Source organism: Synchiropus splendidus, chromosome 2 (assembly GCF_027744825.2).
Source record: "Synchiropus splendidus isolate RoL2022-P1 chromosome 2, RoL_Sspl_1.0, whole genome shotgun sequence".
Taxonomy (NCBI): Eukaryota; Metazoa; Chordata; class Actinopteri; order Syngnathiformes; family Callionymidae; genus Synchiropus; species Synchiropus splendidus.
The window spans coordinates 37,957,356-37,979,408 of record NC_071335.1 but is presented as its reverse complement, the minus strand read 5'-3'; the positions used below and the strand labels follow the sequence as shown (position 1 = coordinate 37,979,408).

Sequence of the window (22,053 nt, the reverse complement as noted above, 5' to 3'; positions counted from 1 at the left end):
CAGCAAACAACACAGACATGGGCACACTTGGATTAATGTTGTAGACTGAGGTTGGATCAAGGATGACGGATCTGATCCGGGCTTTCTTTCTGAGGGAGCTTAATGGCAGCTCAGGGATGAATGGATCTCATTATTGCCATCGACAAAAACATAGCGTTGCACTTCCTCTCCATCAGTCAAGATGTGACCAGATGTGAGGGACATCACAGACACTTAAGTAGTAAAATAAATAATTTAAAATAATAGAAAATGCACAAATTCAAGTACAAATCCCACCCACACACAGCGAGGAATGGTGAAACTTTCTCATCTTAACTGAGAGTTTTTAATTGTCGTGCTGTGGGCTTGTTTCCTAACACCTGATGTTTCATGCCAGCTTGATTGTAATACACAGGAAGTTAGACGCTTAAGTCCTCGATGATGACATCTCACATAAATACAACACGAGTGTTATGTTTCGAAAATACTCTACGTGACTAGTGTTGAATGATATCGTGAAATAGTTTTCAAGATTGGAGTGACTTATTTCCTCCACTGTCACACGTCTTAATGTGGCTGCTGAATCGCAAAATAATCACAAATGGAAACAGACATTTCTTTTTGCGCATTTACAATAAAATCACAAAAAAATCCCCCAAAACTGTCAAAACGTGGATGGAATGGAACTCATTTCAGCAACAGCTGCTCCAGTGAAGTGATTCACGGATCCTGACATCAACGCTCAGATCCAGGACAAATCTTAGTATATTGCTCTGGTTATATTTGTCCCTGAGTGGTTTTCAAAATCTGTAAGGCATGACTTAATCCAGTCATGTCTGTCTAACAGTCCGCCATGAAATGTCTGCAACAATATACCAGAAATGTGGTTGCTGTATGGAGAGACTCCTTCAGTGCTGACATCCTGCAGCAGTATCGTCTTTTCATTGCCTTAAAATCTATCCAAATCCATGTTCCTTACCCTCACAGATAAAAGCACACTTCATCTTTCAAGTCAATGGTTTGCAAGGCTTAAAAAGTTACTCGGTGAAGTCAGTAAGTGGCACCGTATGCAGACACTTGATGTCACAAAACTGGAGAGGATTGCATCGTGGTTTATTGTGCCGGCTTATTTTTATAACTGAACTACTATATACTATTAAATGGATGATCATAGTTTTTCCACACTCACACCATGAGCTAAGGTGACAGTCTTGCTGACACAGTAGATAACTCTTTAACCTTCTAAGTCGTCCCCTTAAGTTGACAATTTTGTTTTCCAGATGATGGTGCACTGCGTATCTGGAAGAACTTCGCTGATCAGAAGAATCCAGAGATGGTAACGGCGTGGCAGGGTCTTTCTGATATGTTGCCCACGACCAGAGGTCAGCCTTCCTCCAGCGCACACAGTAAAGATCAAGATGCTTTTTCTTCCATCATTCTCATCTGTCACTCTCACTATGCTTCATTGCCATCCATCAAGTCTCCACTTGGACAGTTTTCCAAAATCTTTCCCTGAAGTGAGGCACCTAAGACTGTGGTTTTTGTTTCGTCACCAAAATTAAAGTGGTGATTTTCCATCCAAAAAGGTCATTTTGGTTAGAAAATTGCCTCTTTCTTGTGGTAAAGAACGCTGACCTTTGTGGTTCTATGGCTATTGCGGTGGGGTCTTTTGTGACCTCATGGATGAGTCGTTGCTGCACTCTTGAGACAAATTTGGAAGACAGACTGTGTTGTTCCATGTGATCATTTGTGATTTGTGGCTCTCAGCTTTAGAAATGGCTTAAGAATCTTTTCCAAGCTGATAGGTCTAAATTACGGTCTCGCTCATTTTTTCGGAATTTCTGCAGCTCACCTTGATGTCTAACGTTTGAGGGTCTTTTAGTCTACTTCACAATGTCAGACAGGTGCTGCACAAAGCTGCCACTTTTGAGGACTGGATTTCCCAGGTTTCATCAGGTTAAGCGAGCAATACGTTTTCACACAGGCCAGTGGAGGTGTTGTAACCTCTGTTAGAAAAGACTTCACATACAATAATAACAGTAACAATAAATATTTTTATTCATATAATTTTGCCCACCTGTCTAACAGCTTATCTTTGTTTAACTTGACCTACATTATTTTTGTTTGGACAAGCACACCTGTTTAATGCTACATGAGAGCGTGGTAGATCGTATGCTCAGGTGGTGACCTTTAATTATATAGTTACATCTGTCCACAGTGGAGCGTTGTTATATCATTGTGTCCATTGTGGGAATGCAGCGTCAGTTGAAGTCATCAACACAGTGTGTAGTAAACTTCCACAGTGATGTCAGAGGTGGAAAGTCATAGACAGAAGTGGAAGCATATGTGACAGGCACACTCGTCAGAGATGTCACACACATGCACACACACGAACACACTTAACTCTGCTCCATATTTCCATATCCTGCCTGCCTCGGGCGTTTCTTGGGCATGTGGATTTTTAGGGAACTTTGACAGCAGATTGACTGGTTGTTTGTCATACTATGAGAAAACTATTCTAGTTTGTTGAGCAAAGTTCAACTTATTTTGATATTGCCATTAAATACTTAGGACTTAGGAATCATGTTGCTTGCATGTTCATGCTCAACAGCTCTTTGTCTTCTGTGCTGTCTGTGTTAACAACACCAGATTGATGAGGTATGCGAATCCAATATTCACTGTTAATCTGCGTGATCAAACAGATTACCCGACTGATAAACATTAAACTGATGATTTTTTCAACATGATTGTGAAGAGAACGTCTCAGTCGGTATCGATGTGCTCTATGTCTGTCTTAACTGTCTGCCGCTCTTTCTGAAGCCATGATGAAAGAAGTATATTGACTACACTAGTCATTTGCATTGTGAGAGACCTGTGGAGCTGCTAGACTGTGATGACAGGTTCTTGAGAGGACGAACAGCTCTCTTGCGGTTTTAGCTTGTATTTCTGATGATTTATATTTTGTCAATTGTTGTCAAGGAGATTGGCACTGTTGGCCTGAGGGTTTTGTACCTGTTTTGGCTCTTTTTTTCTATTTTCTTTCGTTTGTCCCCGGATGACGCACACTCAGCTTGCACATTTTTGCCTCCGTCATTCCAAAGTCCTGTGGATGCTGCAGAGAGGTGATGCTCCTCTCTGTCTGTCTCCCACTGTCTCTCTCCACTGAACTAGACCCCTGAGACGGTGTTCTTGCTTATCCCACTGCGTGTACTCTCTTGCTTTCAGCCAGACTTTAGCGTGGTTAGATGGTGTGCTTGTTATCCACTACGTATGCTTGGTGACACTTGCTGTGCGGATAATCCACTGCAGAGCCATCAATATCCATCAAGTCCATCATTTCTCAGAGATCTTTCCTGAAAAAGGGTTTGAGAAGCATCCAGGTCCACTATTTTTGTAACAAATCTTTTACTTCAAAGGCTTGTGCGTTGTTCATATTTTATGGAATTCCCCATCATTTTGCATTCCCGACCACCGACTTGTCTGTCTGTCCGCTAAAGCAAGATAATTATATGATTTATTTTTGAACACTTGAGGTTTTTCGAAGTTGCCTCAGCTGCATTAATAATCTAGCAGCTGATGAAATCTTGCAGTCTGTCTATGTCCTGCCAAAAAGCCTGCTGAACTGTGGAGAACATGTTGCAGGAGGCACAAACACTCCTTTTCCATCTTCCCACCCCTCAGTGTCACAAAGATGTGTGCTGCTTTTGCTCATGCATTTCTCATTTGTCAACGCCATTATTATTATTATTATTATTATTATTATGTTTGCATGCTGCAAGAGACCCTGCTAATGTGTTGCTTTGCTTGCATCCCCTCCCACCAACCCCTCCACCCCATGCATGCAGGTCTAGCCAGAAGGGTCTCCATTTATCTGGACCGAAGTAAGCAAGGAGGTGAGTGTGGCTTTCTGTTCTCCTCTCCCCAGTTTTATTTTGTTCTATACACTTACACGTAGCAATCAGCAGCTCAGCTACTACCTAATTTGTGGTTATGCAAATTCCAAGCACTTATGAATGGTATGCAAACTGCCAGTTATTTACTTCTTTAAAAAGATGCCAACCACGTTGTTTAGAAGATCAATTCTCATGATGACGCACAGCACGGCAACTGCAGAAGCATTGCAAAAGGGTGGCCTGACAGTTGTCGGTTAGAAGGCACATTGAGGCCTCCACTCTGAATGCACCACGGCAGTGCTTACTGTTGCTAAATCGACTGAAATCATCTTCAGTTCCAGTGTGGTTTATGTGGACATTGTAATCGTTGACCTTAATCTTGCAGTGTGTCATTTACCAGTCACTGATCACCAAGATGTTTTGTAGTTCTGTCTTGTCACCTGAACTGGAGCTCATATTAAAGATTGTCTTCAATTTTTTGTTCTGGCATTTCCTGTCAGGCATTGACAGTCGTCTCCATCCTGACTGCACTCTCCTCTGTACCTCCATTATTCTCTGTCCATAACTCTGTGTCCATAACTGTGTGACTGAACCTAAATACTTGATCTTGTCTGTTTCCACTTCCTTGTCTTTCTTTCTCTCAATTACACACATGCATTCTGTTTCACTTCTTCTGAGTTTCACTCCTATCCAGCTTGTCCACTTTACTCTCTCTACAGATTACTGTATCATCAGCAAACATCATTGTCCATCGTTGCGTCGGTCTGCCATGGGTCTGCCATGTTTTTTTGTTTTTTTTTTAGGTTGGGATGATTCTAGTGGTGGCCGAGAAAGCTCACATAAAATGTTGCAACAAATGAAATACAACATCATTAGCTCACAACACATCTGCAAAAGCCACAACAAATTGAAATGCTACAACATGACAACATTAAGCCATAACATTACTTCATAAACCAAACGGAGGTCATAACGGAAGTTTCCACAGTGTAACCCAATGCCACAAAAATACATGGCAACCTTCAAAGTGGCAGAATATTCACAATATTCACACGTTTGAATGATTTGTTGGTGTTCAATATCGGAGCGTTAGCATAATTATAGCTGGAGCTTCTGCATTATACAGGTATAGAGCACGTACATGGACTTGTTGACCCATAGTACTTTTAAAAGTCAAACATGGTACACATCTGAAAACCAGAAAGTCAGCCATATGTAATGTAATGTAATTCTGTCCTTACTGGATGAGAGAGCATATAAAATGTGATGACACTGCCATCTATGGCGTCTGTTGTTTCCAGATCTTCTACTTGTCCTTGACTTGGTGTTGATAATTTGTAAGGTTCTAGAAAGCTTTCAGTCACAAATTTCAATTACTCTAACTTGAACAACCTTGCTATGTTGAAGCTAGAAATGTATTGTCGACAGGAAAATGTCTCCAAAATGTCCTTCCTGAGATCCTGAGTTGCTTTTCTGAAACTTAACTGTTTGCTTCAGCAAGTTACGTCATTAATTGGGCAGAATTTGTGAGAGGGACTTCTTATCAGAAAGCTGATCCAGGTGTGTCGCCTGCGTCCCTCAGCGTTAGTCTCTCATTTTAAGAAGAATTCATGAATGTTTCTTCTCTAAAGGCCACAGCAGTTACTCATCTTCACTTTTAGTGGATTCACTGCCTTTACTGGGATTTCTCTCTTTAATCCACACAATCCTCTCCCCAAGGTGTCTGTGTTTAATTGGGAATGTGTCAATGCCATGTGACTTGAAATGCACCAAACCAGAAGTTCGTGCTGCCACAGGGATCAGTCTGTTGGACTCTGGAGAAACCAAGGAAATTAGGAAGCTGAGGCTGGCACACGCTCCTGCAGCTGCCGCATTAGTATGCCAGTGCTGTGATGGGAGCAAGAGAGAAAGTGCTCTGGGCCAAAGAAAAACATGAGGGAAATGGATTTCGAGGTAAAATGTTAGAGTTCCTATGCGGTAAGGTCACGAAGAGGGTTAAAGGAGTTAGACAAATAGTTTGGACGGGCCGAGAGATTGATGACGACTGTGGCTGTAAATCAGCTGGAAGAACAGGGAGGGAGAAAAAAGGTAGATGATAAAGAGATAAATCAAAAGTGGGAAAAAGATCATAAATTGGTTCATTTCAGGTGAGTACAGAACACACACACACACACACACACACACACACACACACACACACACACACACAGAAAGAACAGATACACATTCTGATACTCTATCAGTTTGCGAGATTGAGTAAAGTACTTATCTGAGGATAAAGTGTCTTTGTAATGACATTTCATCTGCTCTCTGTTTCACATTTTCTCCATGTCATTTATGTTTTGGGTCAACCTTTATTGAAATACAAAATATAGAAATATAAATACATGCCAGCCTTAACAAAGCTTTTTTTGTGGGTTCACGTTGACCGTGAGATTTTAACTTGAATTTATTTCTTTAGTTTCCCTACGCAAGCTTTGGGCTCACAGTGATCAACACTGCATGACATGACAGAGTGCGACAAGAGGAAGACAGGATATCAGTCTGATTATAGCAAACTAAATATTGTCATTCAATTAATTCCGCTTAATCCAATGTATTTAATTGCTGACTTGAATATATGTAATTCCTAACTGTCCACGTACTTGGATCTGTCTCTACTCCTACATCCTTGAACAGCAAAGGAGACCCATATAAATGAATACCGGTGGTGTCAGTTAAAGCGCTGGAATAAGCGCTTTCTGCTTTTCCGCAAGTTTGCCGACAACAATGTGAATGCTGATAGTGAGTACAAGCTAGGTTGAAGATGTACAGAAGAACTGATATGTTCAAATGGTGGTTGTTAACAAGCTTCATTCAATAACAGTAAAACCGTAACGGGCTCTTACCCTGCTCGTTTTAGGGGCTTGTAAAATGGTATTGAGTCCCAATGGAGCATGGTGGTAACTTCTAATAAAATTCTCCATGAATGTCAAGACAAGACAACTTTCAAATGTGATCTTGAACCAGCCTCACTGCAGAATGTTTTTGACGTTGGGTTGAGAGGTTTCACGGAGTCCCAGTTGCAGGCTGCTGAAAAGGAACCGCTATGTCCAGGTCTAACTAGAATCCATCACAAAATGAATTTGACTTCTGGAAAACAACCAGATTGCATGTTGTAACGTCAGCATTTATTAATTCATTCCTGCTTTTTATTTCATCTTCAGCGAATGTCAATGTTGATTTTTAGTTCTTTTTATAAGACAGAGTTAACAGAAAAGCTAGTGTAATCAGTCACATCATGCCTCCCTGCTGCCTGTGCTGCTCACCTGTTCTCGGGCTGCGCTGCTGCATGATCGTTTCTGTTTAGTTTGAAGCGTATTACTTTAGTTTTTCATACTCTGTGGATGGATCCAAATGATACAAAAATGCTTACCGTATTTTCCGGATTGTAAGCTGCTACTTTTTTTCTTGTGGTCTGAGCCCTCCGGCTAATATATACATATTTACTAGGGATGCTCCAATCGATCGCCACCGATTATGAAAGGCTGATCTCGGTGTGATCGGTGAGTGGCGATCACTGCCTGTCATTGCCGATCACAAAATCTGATCACATGTGACAGCTGATCTGTGATGCGTCCGCTCCTTCCTTCCCTTCTGCCGACTCGCCGCTCGCTTAGCAACAACATGTCTACTGTGGAGGTTTTCTTCAGTGATGGACCACAGAGAGTGTTCTGAAATATGAATTCTCATGAAAGTGAAACTGCAGGAACCAGCGGTCACTTGCAGACACTTGCCGGTCTGAGCGTGACATTCGAATGCAAAGCATCATTAATTACACCATTATTATTATTTTTTTTTATTATGAAAATTATTATTTGCTGCTTTTGTTTAGCAAAGGCAAGATCAAACTCAGTGAAGATAAATGTTTACTTTTCAAGCTGTCCTCCTGATAACTTCCTTGACATACAGTGTGTAAGCGCAAGGGTTGCAGTCAATACATTACTGTGGTGAGTATGCTGTTTATTTTATAGGCAGTAAACAGGAATTTGCTTCTCTGTTTTGCTGCATGGATGCTGCTTCTTCCTTTCATGTGGCAGAAGTTGTGTGAGAGCACTGGACATGTGCGTTTACAGAATCAATCATTAAATTAACCTGTAAGTCTCAAATGAGCTTTCCACTCGCTGAGATGTTTTATGCATGCGACATTGATGCCCACCAGCAGGCCCCCTGGTGCTGCGGTGTCCACTCATGCAGCTGATAGTTTAGAGTTTAATGGTATCAGAATATTTGCCACTAGAAGCCAAATTTTTCAATTTGAAGGAATTTGGTGTATTACTGAATCAAATGATGGAACCAGACATACATTTAAACAACAAAATATTGTTTAGTTTGCAATAGCACAATAAGTGCTAAGTGCTAGTTTGACAATAGCACAATAAATCACGATGGTGGCGATATTCAAGTTTTTATATCTCCTCATTTAAACTAAAGCTCTTTTAATGTCTTGAAAATATTTGTATAAGAATTTCAGTTTTATAAGAATTTCAAGTACATTCTGAGTAGTGGAAACTCCGGCCATTGTGTAGCGGAAAACATCCCTGAACAAAAGCAGATGCTTTTGTTTGCTCTGTTCAGGGATTCCTCCATGTTTGTTGTTGTTGTTATCATCCTAGGTGTGACGTGTCTTGTGCATCAGTGTGATCAGTGGACCAGGAACTCCTGCAATTACAAAGGTTCTGTGTTGTCTGGCGGGCAAACTTAAATTAATGTTTAAATTAAATGAAATGAAATATTTTAACACATTTTTGGACTAACTGGCACATGCACATATGAAAGAGTCTTCAACTACTTAATCACTTCCCAAAGCTATGTAATAGTAGTATGTTAGTAACATGTGGAGTGTTTTCCAAATGGTCTTTTCCTCAATCCCATAAGGTGCCATGTGGTTAGTGTCAGTTGTTGTTCATCCATATGTGCCCTTCCACAGCCTGGTGATCTCTTCCTGACTTCTGATAAGCATTTCTGGTTGGTGTGGTTTGAGCCCAGGTTTCTTTGAGTTGTTGGGTCTGGTGTCTCTAATCTTGTGTCTCACAACAGCCCATAGATTCCCCGCCAGAATCATGTTGGGGCAGTTGCTGGTTGTCCGTGGCGAGTCCTGAGTTTGCAATGGCCCAGAAACATCACCCAATTATGACTAGGAAATGTTTTTGTCACTGGTCTCCTGTAAAAATGACCAATTTGGGGTTTGTTAAAAATTAAGGTTCCGATTCTATTACGTCAACATGGTATTCGTGAAATGTGCATTGGTCAGCGTTCTTTCGTAAACAAAGACTCATTCTATTTATGAGCCGTTGATATTCCATGGTAATCCGTGGTAATGAAGTTCTCTAAGTGGAGTCCTAAAGGAGCAAACAGGAAGAGGGAGAGGGAGGGATAGAAGAAGCAGGAAAGCTGCTACATGGGTTTAATGAGCTTTACTTGGTGGGAGAGTGAGTCAATCACTGCAGATAATGGTGCAGAATAAGAATTCAGAGAAGGCTTGTTCTCCAGAGGGGAGGCGTGCAACAATAATATTAATGAAAAAAGATAAATATAGATGAAATTAGAGTGAGGTCTGCGCACTGGAGCTAGACCATGATCTGCATTGACTTCTGGGGAAGTGCTGCGTTTTTTTCTTCATACTGGAGGCTGTCATGGGAGAAGTCATTATACCAACCATGTCATTACTGCTTTGATATCATTATTAGAGAGGAATCAGAGCAGCAAGGAAAAAAACCTAGGTTTGTTCTATCTATATCGAGAACTCTACTGGGGAAGGAAGAACATGCCCACAATCCTTTGTTCCATGTTCCAGTATTGGATGTATATGGGGACAACTCGGACTCACTGTTTACGTGCTAGCATACCTGACTGATCACTGGCTGCAAAACAAAGGTCAAGTTTGTTGGAGCAGACATGTAATCCCTCTAAAGAGTTTTAGAAGAGGAGGGGATTTTTTGTGTTTGAGACCTTGACAGCGTTCGTCGAATCAAAGGACGTGTCAAACGTTCCTGGAGAAGCTATGTTGAACATCTTTCATCAGGAGTTGGTTCTGCATTTATTTGACCTCATGGTATTTATTTATATTTATTATTTTGTGATGCAAGTCGGGTGCTTCACTGTACCCTGGTTAAAATGGTGTTACACTCTGGTAACTGTTGGAGAAAAGCAGTTACTCTTGCTTCGTCTTTCCACTACGCTGTACAAATTATACTTTAAAATGACTCGTGACAAGTTGGAAGACTTTCCAACTACTACATCACATAACACCATGACAGAAAGGAAGAAAGTCATCTTTTTTTTTTTTTTAATGTGCATTTGTCTGGCAAGGTAAGATTGGCTTGACCACTTCACCTATTTCACTGTTCTGCTTAACTTGGTTGGGTCAGTCCACCCCCCGAGACGTATGCAATGCATTACATAAACAGAAATAGATACTGATCAAAATCTCAAGACCAGAGCAAGATTGTCATACTTGTCATATTGTCTTTTTCAGTTGAAAAAAAGGATAGGAAGGAAGGAAATTGACATTTGAAGCATGAGGTGCATAATCTTTGGTTTGGCTCAAAAAAACAAATGTTGTGCATCCTCAGCTTTTGAGCTCTTGATGTCTCTCGAGTCTCTCTTCTACTGGCACACGTGCTTCTCACTGTCACTCTGCTAAGTTGTTCAGGCTTCGCACTTTTAATAGCTTTTTCCCCCCACTAATCCTGGCAGTCGATTAGCATTTAGCTTTAGTCATCGTCCTTTTATTTTTCTCCCTCGTCATGCTTTATAACACCATTAGCAGTTGTATTTTCAATGGCATATACAAGGTCAACTATGTTTCTTCCTTACATAGCAGTGGCCATCATTCAAGCTAACAGATAAGATGAATCAGACTGGTTTTGTTCTATTATGCTTTCAATCTGGTTTGAATGAAGTCATTCTGCCAAAGATGATGGGAGAGGAGTGGAGAACATGCTGCACATCAGCATGGTTGACTGCTCTGCCTCACTTTCCAAGTGGCGGATGAAACCCCTGTCCAGACCGAAACATCTATATCTTGAAAAGTGTTAGGATGTCCAGTCGTATTTCCACGCGCTATTTTTGAAAACGCTGCCACTTGCATGTGGACACTTTGAAACCAAACCGCTCATCCTCATCCCTGGCCGTGCCAGTGCCTGGGCACCTCCCAATTCTCCCTTCACTGTGCCATTATATACAAAAAAAAAAGATTCCAAACTACACAAGTACACACAAGCAAGTCAAATGATAGCAAGTGATCACCTCCACTTAGATGCAAACGTTGTGGTGATTCTGCTTCACCAATTTGATGATGTCGATACTTACTGTAGTTTCTGAGGGGCCTTCTTACACTGGGGGCCTTAATCGCCTTTTTCATCATCCGTCAAATGCTCGCCGTTCAATGTTGAGTCTGTTCACTCTTTACAAACAGACAACACACATCTAAATGACAGGTGCAAGTGTTCTCAAAATCTGTTGGCAAAACCCACATTAATTTTGGCTTTTTCCCTTAAACCACATGTCATGATACACTGAATAATGGCCATGTTGTAGTAGAGCGTTTATATTAATTGATCTAATACCACTGAGAAGTATGGTCTGAAATGGACAATCACTTCAACTCAATGTTTTACAGAAATTACTATTGAGGTAGTAAATAACCCTTCAATGCTCCGGAAGCTGCAGTAGCACTCACACAACACCCTCTGGATCCCCCATTCCCTCGCCGCTGAGCCGACTGCTTCAAAGGGAATGCCTCTTCTATCCTCTCATCGCCTCAGAATTGAACAGGCATCAAACGTACCCACATGCGAGTGCTCGCATCAGCGGGCTTCTTCCCTGCACGCGTCTATTTCATCTGCTGCGTGGTGCCAAGGCGGGGAGCAATGACGTCATAGAGGAGGATTTAACATCGCCACGTGGGACTTGGGTTTTCCTCACAGCAGAGCCAAAGTCTTTGAAACAGATGGTTCTGCGGAGGGAGAATAGAAGCACAAGTCTAAGAGGCAATGCTTGTTTACTTGTGTAATGGCTCTGTGTTGGTCCATGATGCTGCTGGTGCAAGAAGATCTGTTGTGGCTGGATTCAGGGTCACCATTTAAAGTAGTTATTACTAAATTATTATGCATCATTCTCATGCGTCATTTGTGCCACTGAGCCAATATTTGCCACACTTGTTGCGATACACACATGTTTGTCACACCATCTTTATGGGGACCACTCATTGCTATAATGCTTTCCCCAGCTTCTCACCATAAATGTAACCATCCAAAACTCATGTCTAAGCTTAACCAGTTCTCTGAACCAAATTTACACCCTGTTATAATGACCCAGTTCTTTTGAAGTCCTACCCATGCTGCCTCATTTACTTATGCAACAATGAGCATTGAATGTGGTTCCATCACTTTCCTAATTCTTTCGGGTAGTGAGTCAGCACAGGAACCTCAATTGGCTCCTCAACCCATCGAGATAGATGTTTCACTGGTGAGCATCATGGCTGGCCATTCACATACATCATTGAGCATGTTATCTCAAAGGACATAATCTAACATAATGTAAAATGTGAGTGTGGCAGAGTATGTAGTATCCTCTGGATCAAGATGTTGCAGGAACTTAAGTGTCCTATATGCACAGAGCTTGGGGGTTCCTGCACAGCATGTTGCGAGCCTCAGGTACTTTGTTTCAAAAACCCATTAAATTACATATTGATGATATAAAATAAGTTGCTCGTACTACATCTATGTTCGGTACCATGGTTCCAACAAAATGAATCCATTTTTGAAGCCTCCCCTGAATTGTATGAAACACGGCACTTCTTCTCTTCCTTTTTGTGTCACTGAGCCAGCTAGAGCTTGATTCTTGTCACGACTGTCGACATACGAAAAATTCTCGGTGCCTCCACTCTCTCATCCAAATGCTATTTGACTGATGCCGTGCAGAATGTGCTGACGGCGCCACCCCTATGGTCACACCGTAACTTGACGTCCCACTCACGATGCAATATTGTGCTGTTGTTCACGCATATGTCAAAAGAAAGACTGAACCACCACTTTATGTAAAAGTATTTAATTGATGGAGCTGGAGAGTCGGGGATTCTTGATCCATATCAATGTGAAAAAGTTCTTGCATCTATCCATCACTTGAGCTGCTGCGAGTGGCGGATAGATTTCACTGAGACTGCTAACAGATTGTCTGCGTTGTGTTTGAAGGGGTCGAACACATGCTCGGTGTATTTTGGCAGCTGTGTGTACAGTAATAAATTATGCAGTTTAGAAAATGTGATTTCACTTACTGTGTACAGGCTTGGCTCAGGAACTTCATCTTTCAAGGCCATATGTCACACAGAGCTCATGGATTTCTGTTTTGCTCGCTTGTTTTTGTCAAATGAAATGGAAGTAACTCTGTACTGTACCTGTGTATTTTACTTTTGTTTGGCCTTCCTCAGGTGCAGGAATGGTGGTGGACTGGGAACAGGACACTGGTCTCCTAATGACATCAGGTGACGTCCGTGTCATTCGAATCTGGGACACGGACAGGGAGATGAAGGTCCAGGTAAGACACTGCATCTGGTCCTTACTATAATGTCAGTCTGAGTTTGACCAGTATAGGTGTGTAGCCCTGTTCACACTGAGAGATTATTCAGCGATGTTGAACGTCAATGACCTCATCTTGTGCTTTTCTATACCAATGACCAGTTTAGTCCGGCACTGTTAAGCGGTGTGCCATATTCATCAGGAGTCAAGACACGATAACTGAGCCAAAAATCCCCGCTTCAAGGGTTCTGTTCTTGTCTGAGGAGAGACGAGACTGAACTGAGAATTGCTTTAAGGAAGGCATCAGATAGTTTCCAACACTGCTGCATTAAATAGTACAGCAGTACTCATCCGAAAGCCCAAAACAATCCGGGGTATTTAGTATGTGATAGCTTGTTTTACAATTCAAGCTAATTGACTCTGACACTGAAGTTCAACGCTCATTTAGGATTTGCTCTAAATAATGACCATTCCCCGTCCAGGATATTCCGACGGGAGCGGACAGTTGCGTGACCAGCCTCTCGTGCGACTCACAGCGCTCGCTCATCGTTGCTGGTCTGGGTGATGGATCAGTTCGTGTTTTTGACAGAAGGATGGCCCCCAACGAAAGGTAACACCTCCATCCATCTGTGTTGTCTCACCATGAACCCCATGATCTTGTCATTATCAGTGAGTTTTGGATGTTGAATTTAAGGTTGGTGACCTCTTCTAATGTTGCATTATCAGATTGCTCAAACTATTCACCTCTCCTATCGACATGTATCACCTATACATCCGGGCGTTCCTCGTGGCCGTCACCTCTAATGGAGCCTCATGATATAACCCCCCCCCCCTAGTTAAATATTATTTTAATGACATTCTCTTAAGGAGGAAATGAAGCCGTTACAGCAGGAAGTGATCCTATAAATATTTTAGTCAAGTTCATTAGGTGTTTTCCTCTCGGGCTAGAGGATGATATTATTCCTGGACGTGTGGGCTGGGCATATTTATCCTTTTCTCCAGCCTATGTGCTTCCAACTATATAAGTACGTATTGTGGGAACGAAAGAGTAGCGTTTGAAGAATTATCAGTATATTATTTCAGTTCTCAATGACCGTTAAGAAAGCTTCGAGTCATTCCTGTTCAAATGCTGCTCCCTAGTGTCGACTTATTGGAATTACAACTCTGACTCATCCCAGCGAAAAAATACTTTTTCTGTCCATATAAAACATAATTATGCGCAGAATGAATGAGAAGAATACATTTAGAACTCAAATATACAAATCTGATAAAGAGGTGCCTCAAAGATTCAGTTAACTAGACTGCTGAGGGAAACTACAACTACCTACTTCTCTTTGAATTGAATTCTCCAGATCCTTTTGTCTGGAATGTTGAACCTGTCCTTCATATAGTGGAAGTCAGTGCAGTCAGCGTGGAATGGAGCGTGATCGACGCTCCTGGTTTTCATTGACAGCTTGGTCCGCAGGTGGTTGAGCTTTGAGCTCTTTAGGTGTGCAGTAATCCTGCTCCTTCGTTGACTTATCACAGATTGATGTTGCTGGAGGAGGTATATGTACAGTTACATTATTGTTTTATTATATTGTTGGCTTCTACCCCCTGCCGGCTTCTTTTATTAGATAGGGGAGACGCGACAATCAGTTGTTCAGTGTCCCAGGTGCTGCTTTGTTCAGCGAAGATGCTATCATGTACCGCCTTTCTCAGCGTTCAGCATCCCTTCTTGTGTCATGGCTGTGCAGTGCTTAAGCTGAGTTTTTGTAACCACCCCATGGTTTTCAATAATAACCCGCATCACTATGCAGAGCAGTGCCATCAGGCTGCTGTCCAGAGAGGTGGTCTTTTTCAGTGTTTCACAGGATGCTGCCCTTCCATCATGCGCACGCTTACATGGGCCACTTCACTTTATCACACTTTCTGCGTCCATTTCTTGGCATCATCTAATAAATGTGATGTCATCTGTCCAAAGTCGCGTGATGACATACCGGGAGCACGGCGCCTGGGTGGTCAAAGCTCACCTTCGGAAGGAGACAGACGGCAACATAATCAGTGTCAGGTCGGTACAGTTCCTCCATTCCTGCTGAAATCTTCAGAATGCATCTTCATTTTGCACTGACCTCACTGTCGTCCATCAGTGTTAATGGAGACGTGCGATTCTTCGAGCCGCGGTCGCCCGACTCCACCAATGTGTTACAGACGGTGAAGGGACTGACAGCCCTGGACATCCACCCGCAGGCGAACCTCTTAGCTTGGTCAGTGATGCAGTACTAGTTTTTTTAAAGACCATCCATATTGTTCTGGAGTGACTGTGTGTTCCCTATCTGTCTCTCCCGCCAGTGGATCCATGAACCAGTTCATAGCAGTTTACAACACCAATGGTGACATCATCAGCAACATAAAGTATTACGATGGATTCATGGGCCAAAGGATTGGGGCCATCAGCTGTTTAGCCTTCCATCCTTACTGGGTAACTTGTCTCTCCCTCCATTTTAAAACGGTTAAGATGTTGAACGTCTACGTTTGACACAAACATTATGTACTGTAGTTCCAGATGGATAAAGCTAGCATGGCGATGAAATGTTTCTTTTATCTGGTCACCTGGTTTACACAGGAGGCCCCCTCCTCATAACAGAAAGTAAAGAAAGACTGCAAACAATAAGCTTTTGATGTCCTGGAGGGAGCTGCAAATGTTCCCTGAACTCCTCAGCACACCTCCAGTAGCTTCTACCAACTACGGTGGCCTCAGGTGGACATGAAGCCTCACACTGAAACTGAATAATACAGTAGATGTCCGTGCCAAGGAAGGCACCCCGGGGCGCTGCCGTGCTCACGTCTGAAATTCAAAGAGTTCATGCAGTATTTTTGAGTGCTATATTTTTGTCAATACATTCATTCATGCAGAATAAGAAACATAAGAAACAGAGCATAATGTGAATGCATTCACGGAGTGAAAGCTTTGACCTTTAAAATGTATCGTGTTCAACAACTTGCTGACTTCCTGAACGCTGTTCATGCCTGGAGGCATCGATCATCAGGGCATCACTGATTCTAAAGTAGCCATATTGGATTCCGGCATGTTTCTCTCATCACTGTCTTCTCTCCTCCTTCAGCCTCACTTGGCAGTGGGCAGCAATGACTACTACATGTCCATCTACTCGGCAGAGAAGCGGCTCAGATAACACACCAGCATCACCCCGACTCCCCATCACCACACTTGACTTCTACCCCGGAACGCTCTGTGCCGGCTTGTAAATTATATTGTACATATGCAATTACAACCCTGAATGTTCTTGTGATGGCTGCTGACGAAACCGCTACAAACGACAAGATATACATATATAGATGTGTGTTCTATTATTGGTATTCTCCTTGTTTCTCTGAGGCGGATGATTGTATCTGGGCAGCACTGAGGACGCTGTAAAAATGCTGATGATGAAAGGTTTTTTTTTTTGAAGACGTGTCACCTGCACTTCAATGGACACCCACCTCCTCCATCCACTGCAGAGTTGTTCCCTGAGACTCACTCTGGCGTTCTGCCTGCAGTGCTGGGAGATGTACAGACGCCCTCAGGGCAGTGACCTTTTGTCCTCTACGCTGATGACCACAGGACCTTGTGTGGACCCAGAGACTGTGACTGAGTCCACTTTGCTTTGCCATATATGTGCCATGTTGCTATCCCACAACCCCTTACGGCTGCTGAGAAGGGGTCACCTCTGCACATGTTTTCGCTAACAAGAGAAAGGAATCACTTTAGTGCTGTGCCTCGCTCCCGTCAGGTCCTGCTCACCTGGTTAGAGAAGCAATAACTGTCACACATCCTGACTGGACATTTGGTCCCTCTCAACTGGCCACAGCTCAACACCGACTCATGACGTCATGCGCAGTCCAGTGCTTCAGTGCTTGGCGATGCTGCCACACCTCCTGCCAAGTGAACTTTTAGTTACTTTCTGCCCTGAGTTTTAAGTAGGTTTTATTGCCAGACCTTCTTTCTGCATGCGCTGTTTCTTTGCCACGTGCTCAGGTATCTGTCTGTCATCCCATTGTAATTCAACAGTCAGTCTCAGAGATGTGCCTCTTCCACACAGTTTCTTATATGTTTGAACTTGTTCTTTTCTGTTTTGTTATTTCTGGCAATTTTATGGTTTTAAATTCTGCAACGCACACACACCGACACACACACGTCTGCATCACTGAAGTGGATCGCTTGACAGTCGGCCTGGCAACAGCCCAGGCCTTGCATCGCGCTGTCGTCTCTGACTGTCTAGTTTTAAGATTTTTAGACTCGAGATGTAGTTCAGCAAAGTAGGAGAGGGTACTGTCTGTGACGTCACGTTAGAAAAGACACCTGGTGGAGCGTTAACAAAATAAACCAAATATAACACCACATTTGTTTTTGCTCTTGTTTGCATCTAAAATTGTTTGTTGCATTAATAAATGTATACAGGATCCGTGTGGATCCTTAAAAAGTCTTAAAAGAAGAATTCAATTAATGAATCCAAAAACAAGGCCTTAGTAGGCATTAAAATGTCTTAAATCAAATTCAAAAGTATTAAAAATGTGAACATAAAAGTTTTTAGGCTTGTGTTGAATTTCAAAATATTTGCCAACATTCATGTATTAAAAATTATTTTAATAAACAAAACGGTGACGTGGTTGGTATTTTGTTTTATTGTCGAGTTGGTCTTTAAATCAACTTGAAATGGCAATAAAGTCTTGAATTAAACTTAAGATATCAGAACCCTGGCATCGGAGATTAAATAGAAGATGACAAGAAAGCAATTCTTTGAGACTTTAGATATGAAAAATGGCTGTGTAGTACCTCTTTAAATGACAGAAAACTGCAGTGTGATCAATTTGGTTCAAAATTGAGAACAGGGTTTGCTTTTTTTGCCCCTTGTCTGTTGATTGTCGAATTGTGAAAATATGCTGAGTGGATTAGCGGAATTTTTTTTTTTTAAACCTTTGTTTTCCTCGGCATCGTGCGTTCTGCAGAGAAGGTGATTGGTTGCAGCCAGCAGCCACCTCTTCAGGACCTGTATATCTCCAGGACCCAGAGACGTGCAGGTGGGATCAGAGCCGACTCTTCTCACCCTGCTCCAGGACTGTTTGTCCATCTTCCCTCTGGCAGGAGGCTACGGTCCATCCAGACCAAAATCTCCCGTCACAGGAACAGCTTCTTCCCCTCGGCCGTCAGACTGTTGAATTCGTGAACAGCCTTGTTGTTTATTTTATTTTATTTTATTTTCTCTCAGCACTTTATTCCAAAACACTTTCCTAGCTGGTGGGATCCCCACTGACCATGGCAATAAATTTGATTCTGATTCTGAGTCATGTCTGCAGCTCTACATCAATGTCCTGTGGCCCCTACCAGAGCCCTGCGTCTTGGCGCACCCTCGGTGCCAGGCTACTAACACAAGGTGAGTGCTCCTGATTCTTCCTCGTAATTCCTCTGTGGCAGTGTGAAGATAGTCTTCATGCGTTCAACACCTGGGGAGTTTCGTCCCTCAATAAATCGACCGCGACTTATCTTGTGATTTTCGTAATGGCGCCATCTGCTGAATTCAAATAGTCAAGACACTCGTGAAGAGATAATTGATTTTCCTTCAGTTATACAAGTTTGTAAACCAAATCGGGTCCACGCAGATTCTCAAAAAACAGAGGGGAAAAAAAACAATTAACAAATTTAAAAATAATTAACAAAAAAAAGTCAGAAGGGACCAATGACGCAGGTCTGCAAAGTAATTGGAGAGCCAACTTGTACAGGTGTGGTCGACTTTTTGTGTACACCAGTACCACGATGGATCCTAAGCTCTGGACGGGTTGGTGTCATCCAGATAGCCCTGAAACTGTAGACCTTCGTAATGGCATCAGCTGTCAAGTTGGAGGTTACTCTCTCAGACCCAATGTTCAATTCTTGAATATGCCAGCGAAGATGGTGGACACGTGGTACCGCACATCTCCATGTTCATTTCTCATCTACTTTATATGCAACAATTAAAATGGTTAATAATCAGAAAATCGAATAAGAAAAGAATAAAAGCAAAAAATGCTAAAGTTAGCCTAATTTGCAAACATCATAAATCATCATGCAGCTAAAAGAATATTTTGACACCATTATGTCTCTCTGTCTTTTAACCCTATATATTTTTGGTCTGGATGCTGTCAGCATGCAAAATAGTTTTATAACCTGGTGCCGTGTGGTTTTAGGTCACACACATCTCGAGGATGCGGAGAGAGCTATGGCGGCGCCCTTTGGCGCCATCTTGTGGGTGCCTCTCCGTTGATGCGCCCTTAGACACGGTGCAGTGAAAAGGTATTTGAAACCTGTTTCTTTGCATATTAATCGCACAAAAGAAGGAAATGATTGACCCAATTTTGATATCAGTCAGAGTCAACCCAGGGAAATACAAAATGCATTTTCTAAATTATGATTTTATTTAGCAAGTAGGGAAAAATTACAATCCCATCTGGCTCTTTGTGGAAAAAAGTAACTAAGTAAATCACAAAATAACTTGCCAACATACTTGTTCAGTCATGAAATCACTTAAATAGATCATGTCCGAGAAAGTAGGCTACAAGATCTCAAGAACCAACGCACCATGCCACAATCCAAAGAAATTCAAGAAGAAATGAGGAAAAAAAGCGATTGAATTCCATCCATCTGGAAAAGGTTACAAAGACATTTCCAAGTGTTTGGGGCTCAGCAAACCACAGTCAGAGCTATGATCCACAAATGGAGAAAACGGGGCAGCGTGGCAAACCTTGTGGTGGTTGACCGACTGAAATAACTCCAAGTGCGAGTGCGAGAGTGCGAGTGCGACGACGACTCATCCAGGAGCTGACAAAAGAACTGCAGGCCTGACTGGCATCGGTTAAGGGCAGTGTTCATGACTCTACCATGAGACAGACACTGGCCAAAAGTGGCGTCCATGGGAGAATTCTCAGGCAAAAACCCTTGCTGTCAGCAAAGAACACAAGGCTCGTCTCACTTTAGCTAAAAACCATCTTGATGATTCTCAAGACGTTTGGTGAATTCATTCTGTGGACTGACGAGCCAAAAACGGAACTTTTCGGAAGGTGCCCGGTGGAACATGAAACGCTGTGATTTTTGTTATTGCTACCAGGGGTGGCCCGACCCGTTTTTAGAAATTACTTTCTCACATGAGGTCAGATGGTTTGGGATTTTTTGTGCATTTTAAATGAGTATTTCCTTGGGTTCTCTGTGAGTGATATTAAAATTGGTTTGACTGTTTGAAACTTTCTCTGTGAGTGATATGAAAAGAAGAAACAAAACAAAACAAAACATTAGTTAGAGGGCAAACACTTCTTCAGGCACCGTACATGAGAATGTTCACTCACCAACTTGGTATCCAGCGGTCCATTGGCGACACTCGGTGGCGATCCTGGGATGTGCACATCAGAGACACATGAACAAACAGAATGGACAGTTTTCTTTATATCATTGCTTTAGGCCACTCCTGATGAATATATCATTTCTACTCTCCTCACAATGGCAGAAATGCACAGTGCGTCCACAAACGTAATGAAGAAACCAATTACTCTAAAATAGTTTGATTACTTTATTCTTTATATCAAACATATTTTGTAACAGAAGTGTAAAATAAAATATTTAAAAAAACATTTAAAGGGAACGCACCCTGCTTTCCTGACTCATGAATACCTTTTCATGACGCAGTAAGCCCCACATCATGACGTTTGTACTTTGTAAAGTTCTCTCCTGTCAGAATCCTCAGTGAATGACTCATACACAATGTGACATTGCATTGGGGTTGACAGTGGTTAGTCTGTCTTGGCATGTTTCGGACATTTCTAAGCATGTTTTGTAAAACAAAGGCTCATTCTCTCAGACATGTATTACGTACAGCCCTGCACCAAGTGCGATGTGGACCCTTGAGCTTGCTAGCACCTGGTTCACATGTATATTATTATACAGTCTGTGTGTGTGCGTGTGTTTGTGGCATTTAGATGTGCCAGCTTCAGTGGAAAAATATTAATCAAATAAAACATGATTTAACTGTATATCTACAAAATTGTGTAGGGCCTCATTTGGCCCTGCACTTGAGTTGTACACACACCTTGAGTGAAACGTCTGTCCATTTAAAGCCCAATATATACAGTACCTGGAGACACTAGGTGCTTCAAGCCAGAGACGGACTCCCACCTGGTGGTTTGATCTTGTCTTGAAGTTTTGTGACTATGGTCTTCCTCGGGTGTAGCTATACTTCTGGCTGAATGAACTGTCACCCCTCAATTTGTGATGGAAAAATTATTGTTAACAGAGTGCAGACTGAGCATCTCACAGATGCTCAAGGTTTGTTGCTGCATTCTTGTTATCTCCACATCGAGGCACTGGCCTCGGCCTGAGACTTCAACTGATTGGCTCCCCGCCAGGAAGGCACCACCCCCCACGTATAACACCCCCTCGTCTTCCGCTGCTCGGCTCCTTTTGGAACTCAGCCGCCGAAGACAGGCCTGCTGGGCAGCCAGTGAGAGGGCTCCACACATATTCATAGAACTGCAGCTATATTAGGGAACCAGGATTTCTATGTCATATGTGCTTTCAGTTCCCTCCCAGCATGGCCTAAGAAATAAACTAGACCATACCT

The 22,053-nt window shown here is 42.4% G+C and overlaps 1 protein-coding gene across 2 annotated transcripts in view; it reads left to right on the top strand.

Moving 5' to 3' along the window:
• The window catches only part of LOC128753630 (regulatory-associated protein of mTOR-like), a 126,957-nt gene extending 109,147 nt beyond the window's left edge, over positions 1-17,810 (top strand). The window contains exons 29-36 of one of the 2 annotated variants that reach the window (XM_053855481.1): positions 1,260-1,361; positions 3,825-3,872; positions 13,345-13,451; positions 13,915-14,042; positions 15,396-15,482; positions 15,562-15,678; positions 15,764-15,893; positions 16,537-17,810. In XM_053855481.1, coding sequence (XP_053711456.1) covers positions 1,260-1,361; positions 3,825-3,872; positions 13,345-13,451; positions 13,915-14,042; positions 15,396-15,482; positions 15,562-15,678; positions 15,764-15,893; positions 16,537-16,605 — 788 coding nt within the window. In that variant the 3' untranslated portion in view covers positions 16,606-17,810. Of the gene's footprint in view, positions 1-1,259; positions 1,386-3,824; positions 3,873-13,344; positions 13,452-13,914; positions 14,043-15,395; positions 15,483-15,561; positions 15,679-15,763; positions 15,894-16,536 lie in introns of both variants that reach the window. The other variant, XM_053855480.1, reaches the window with a different exon arrangement.
• The last annotated feature ends 4,243 nt before the right edge of the window (positions 17,811-22,053 follow it).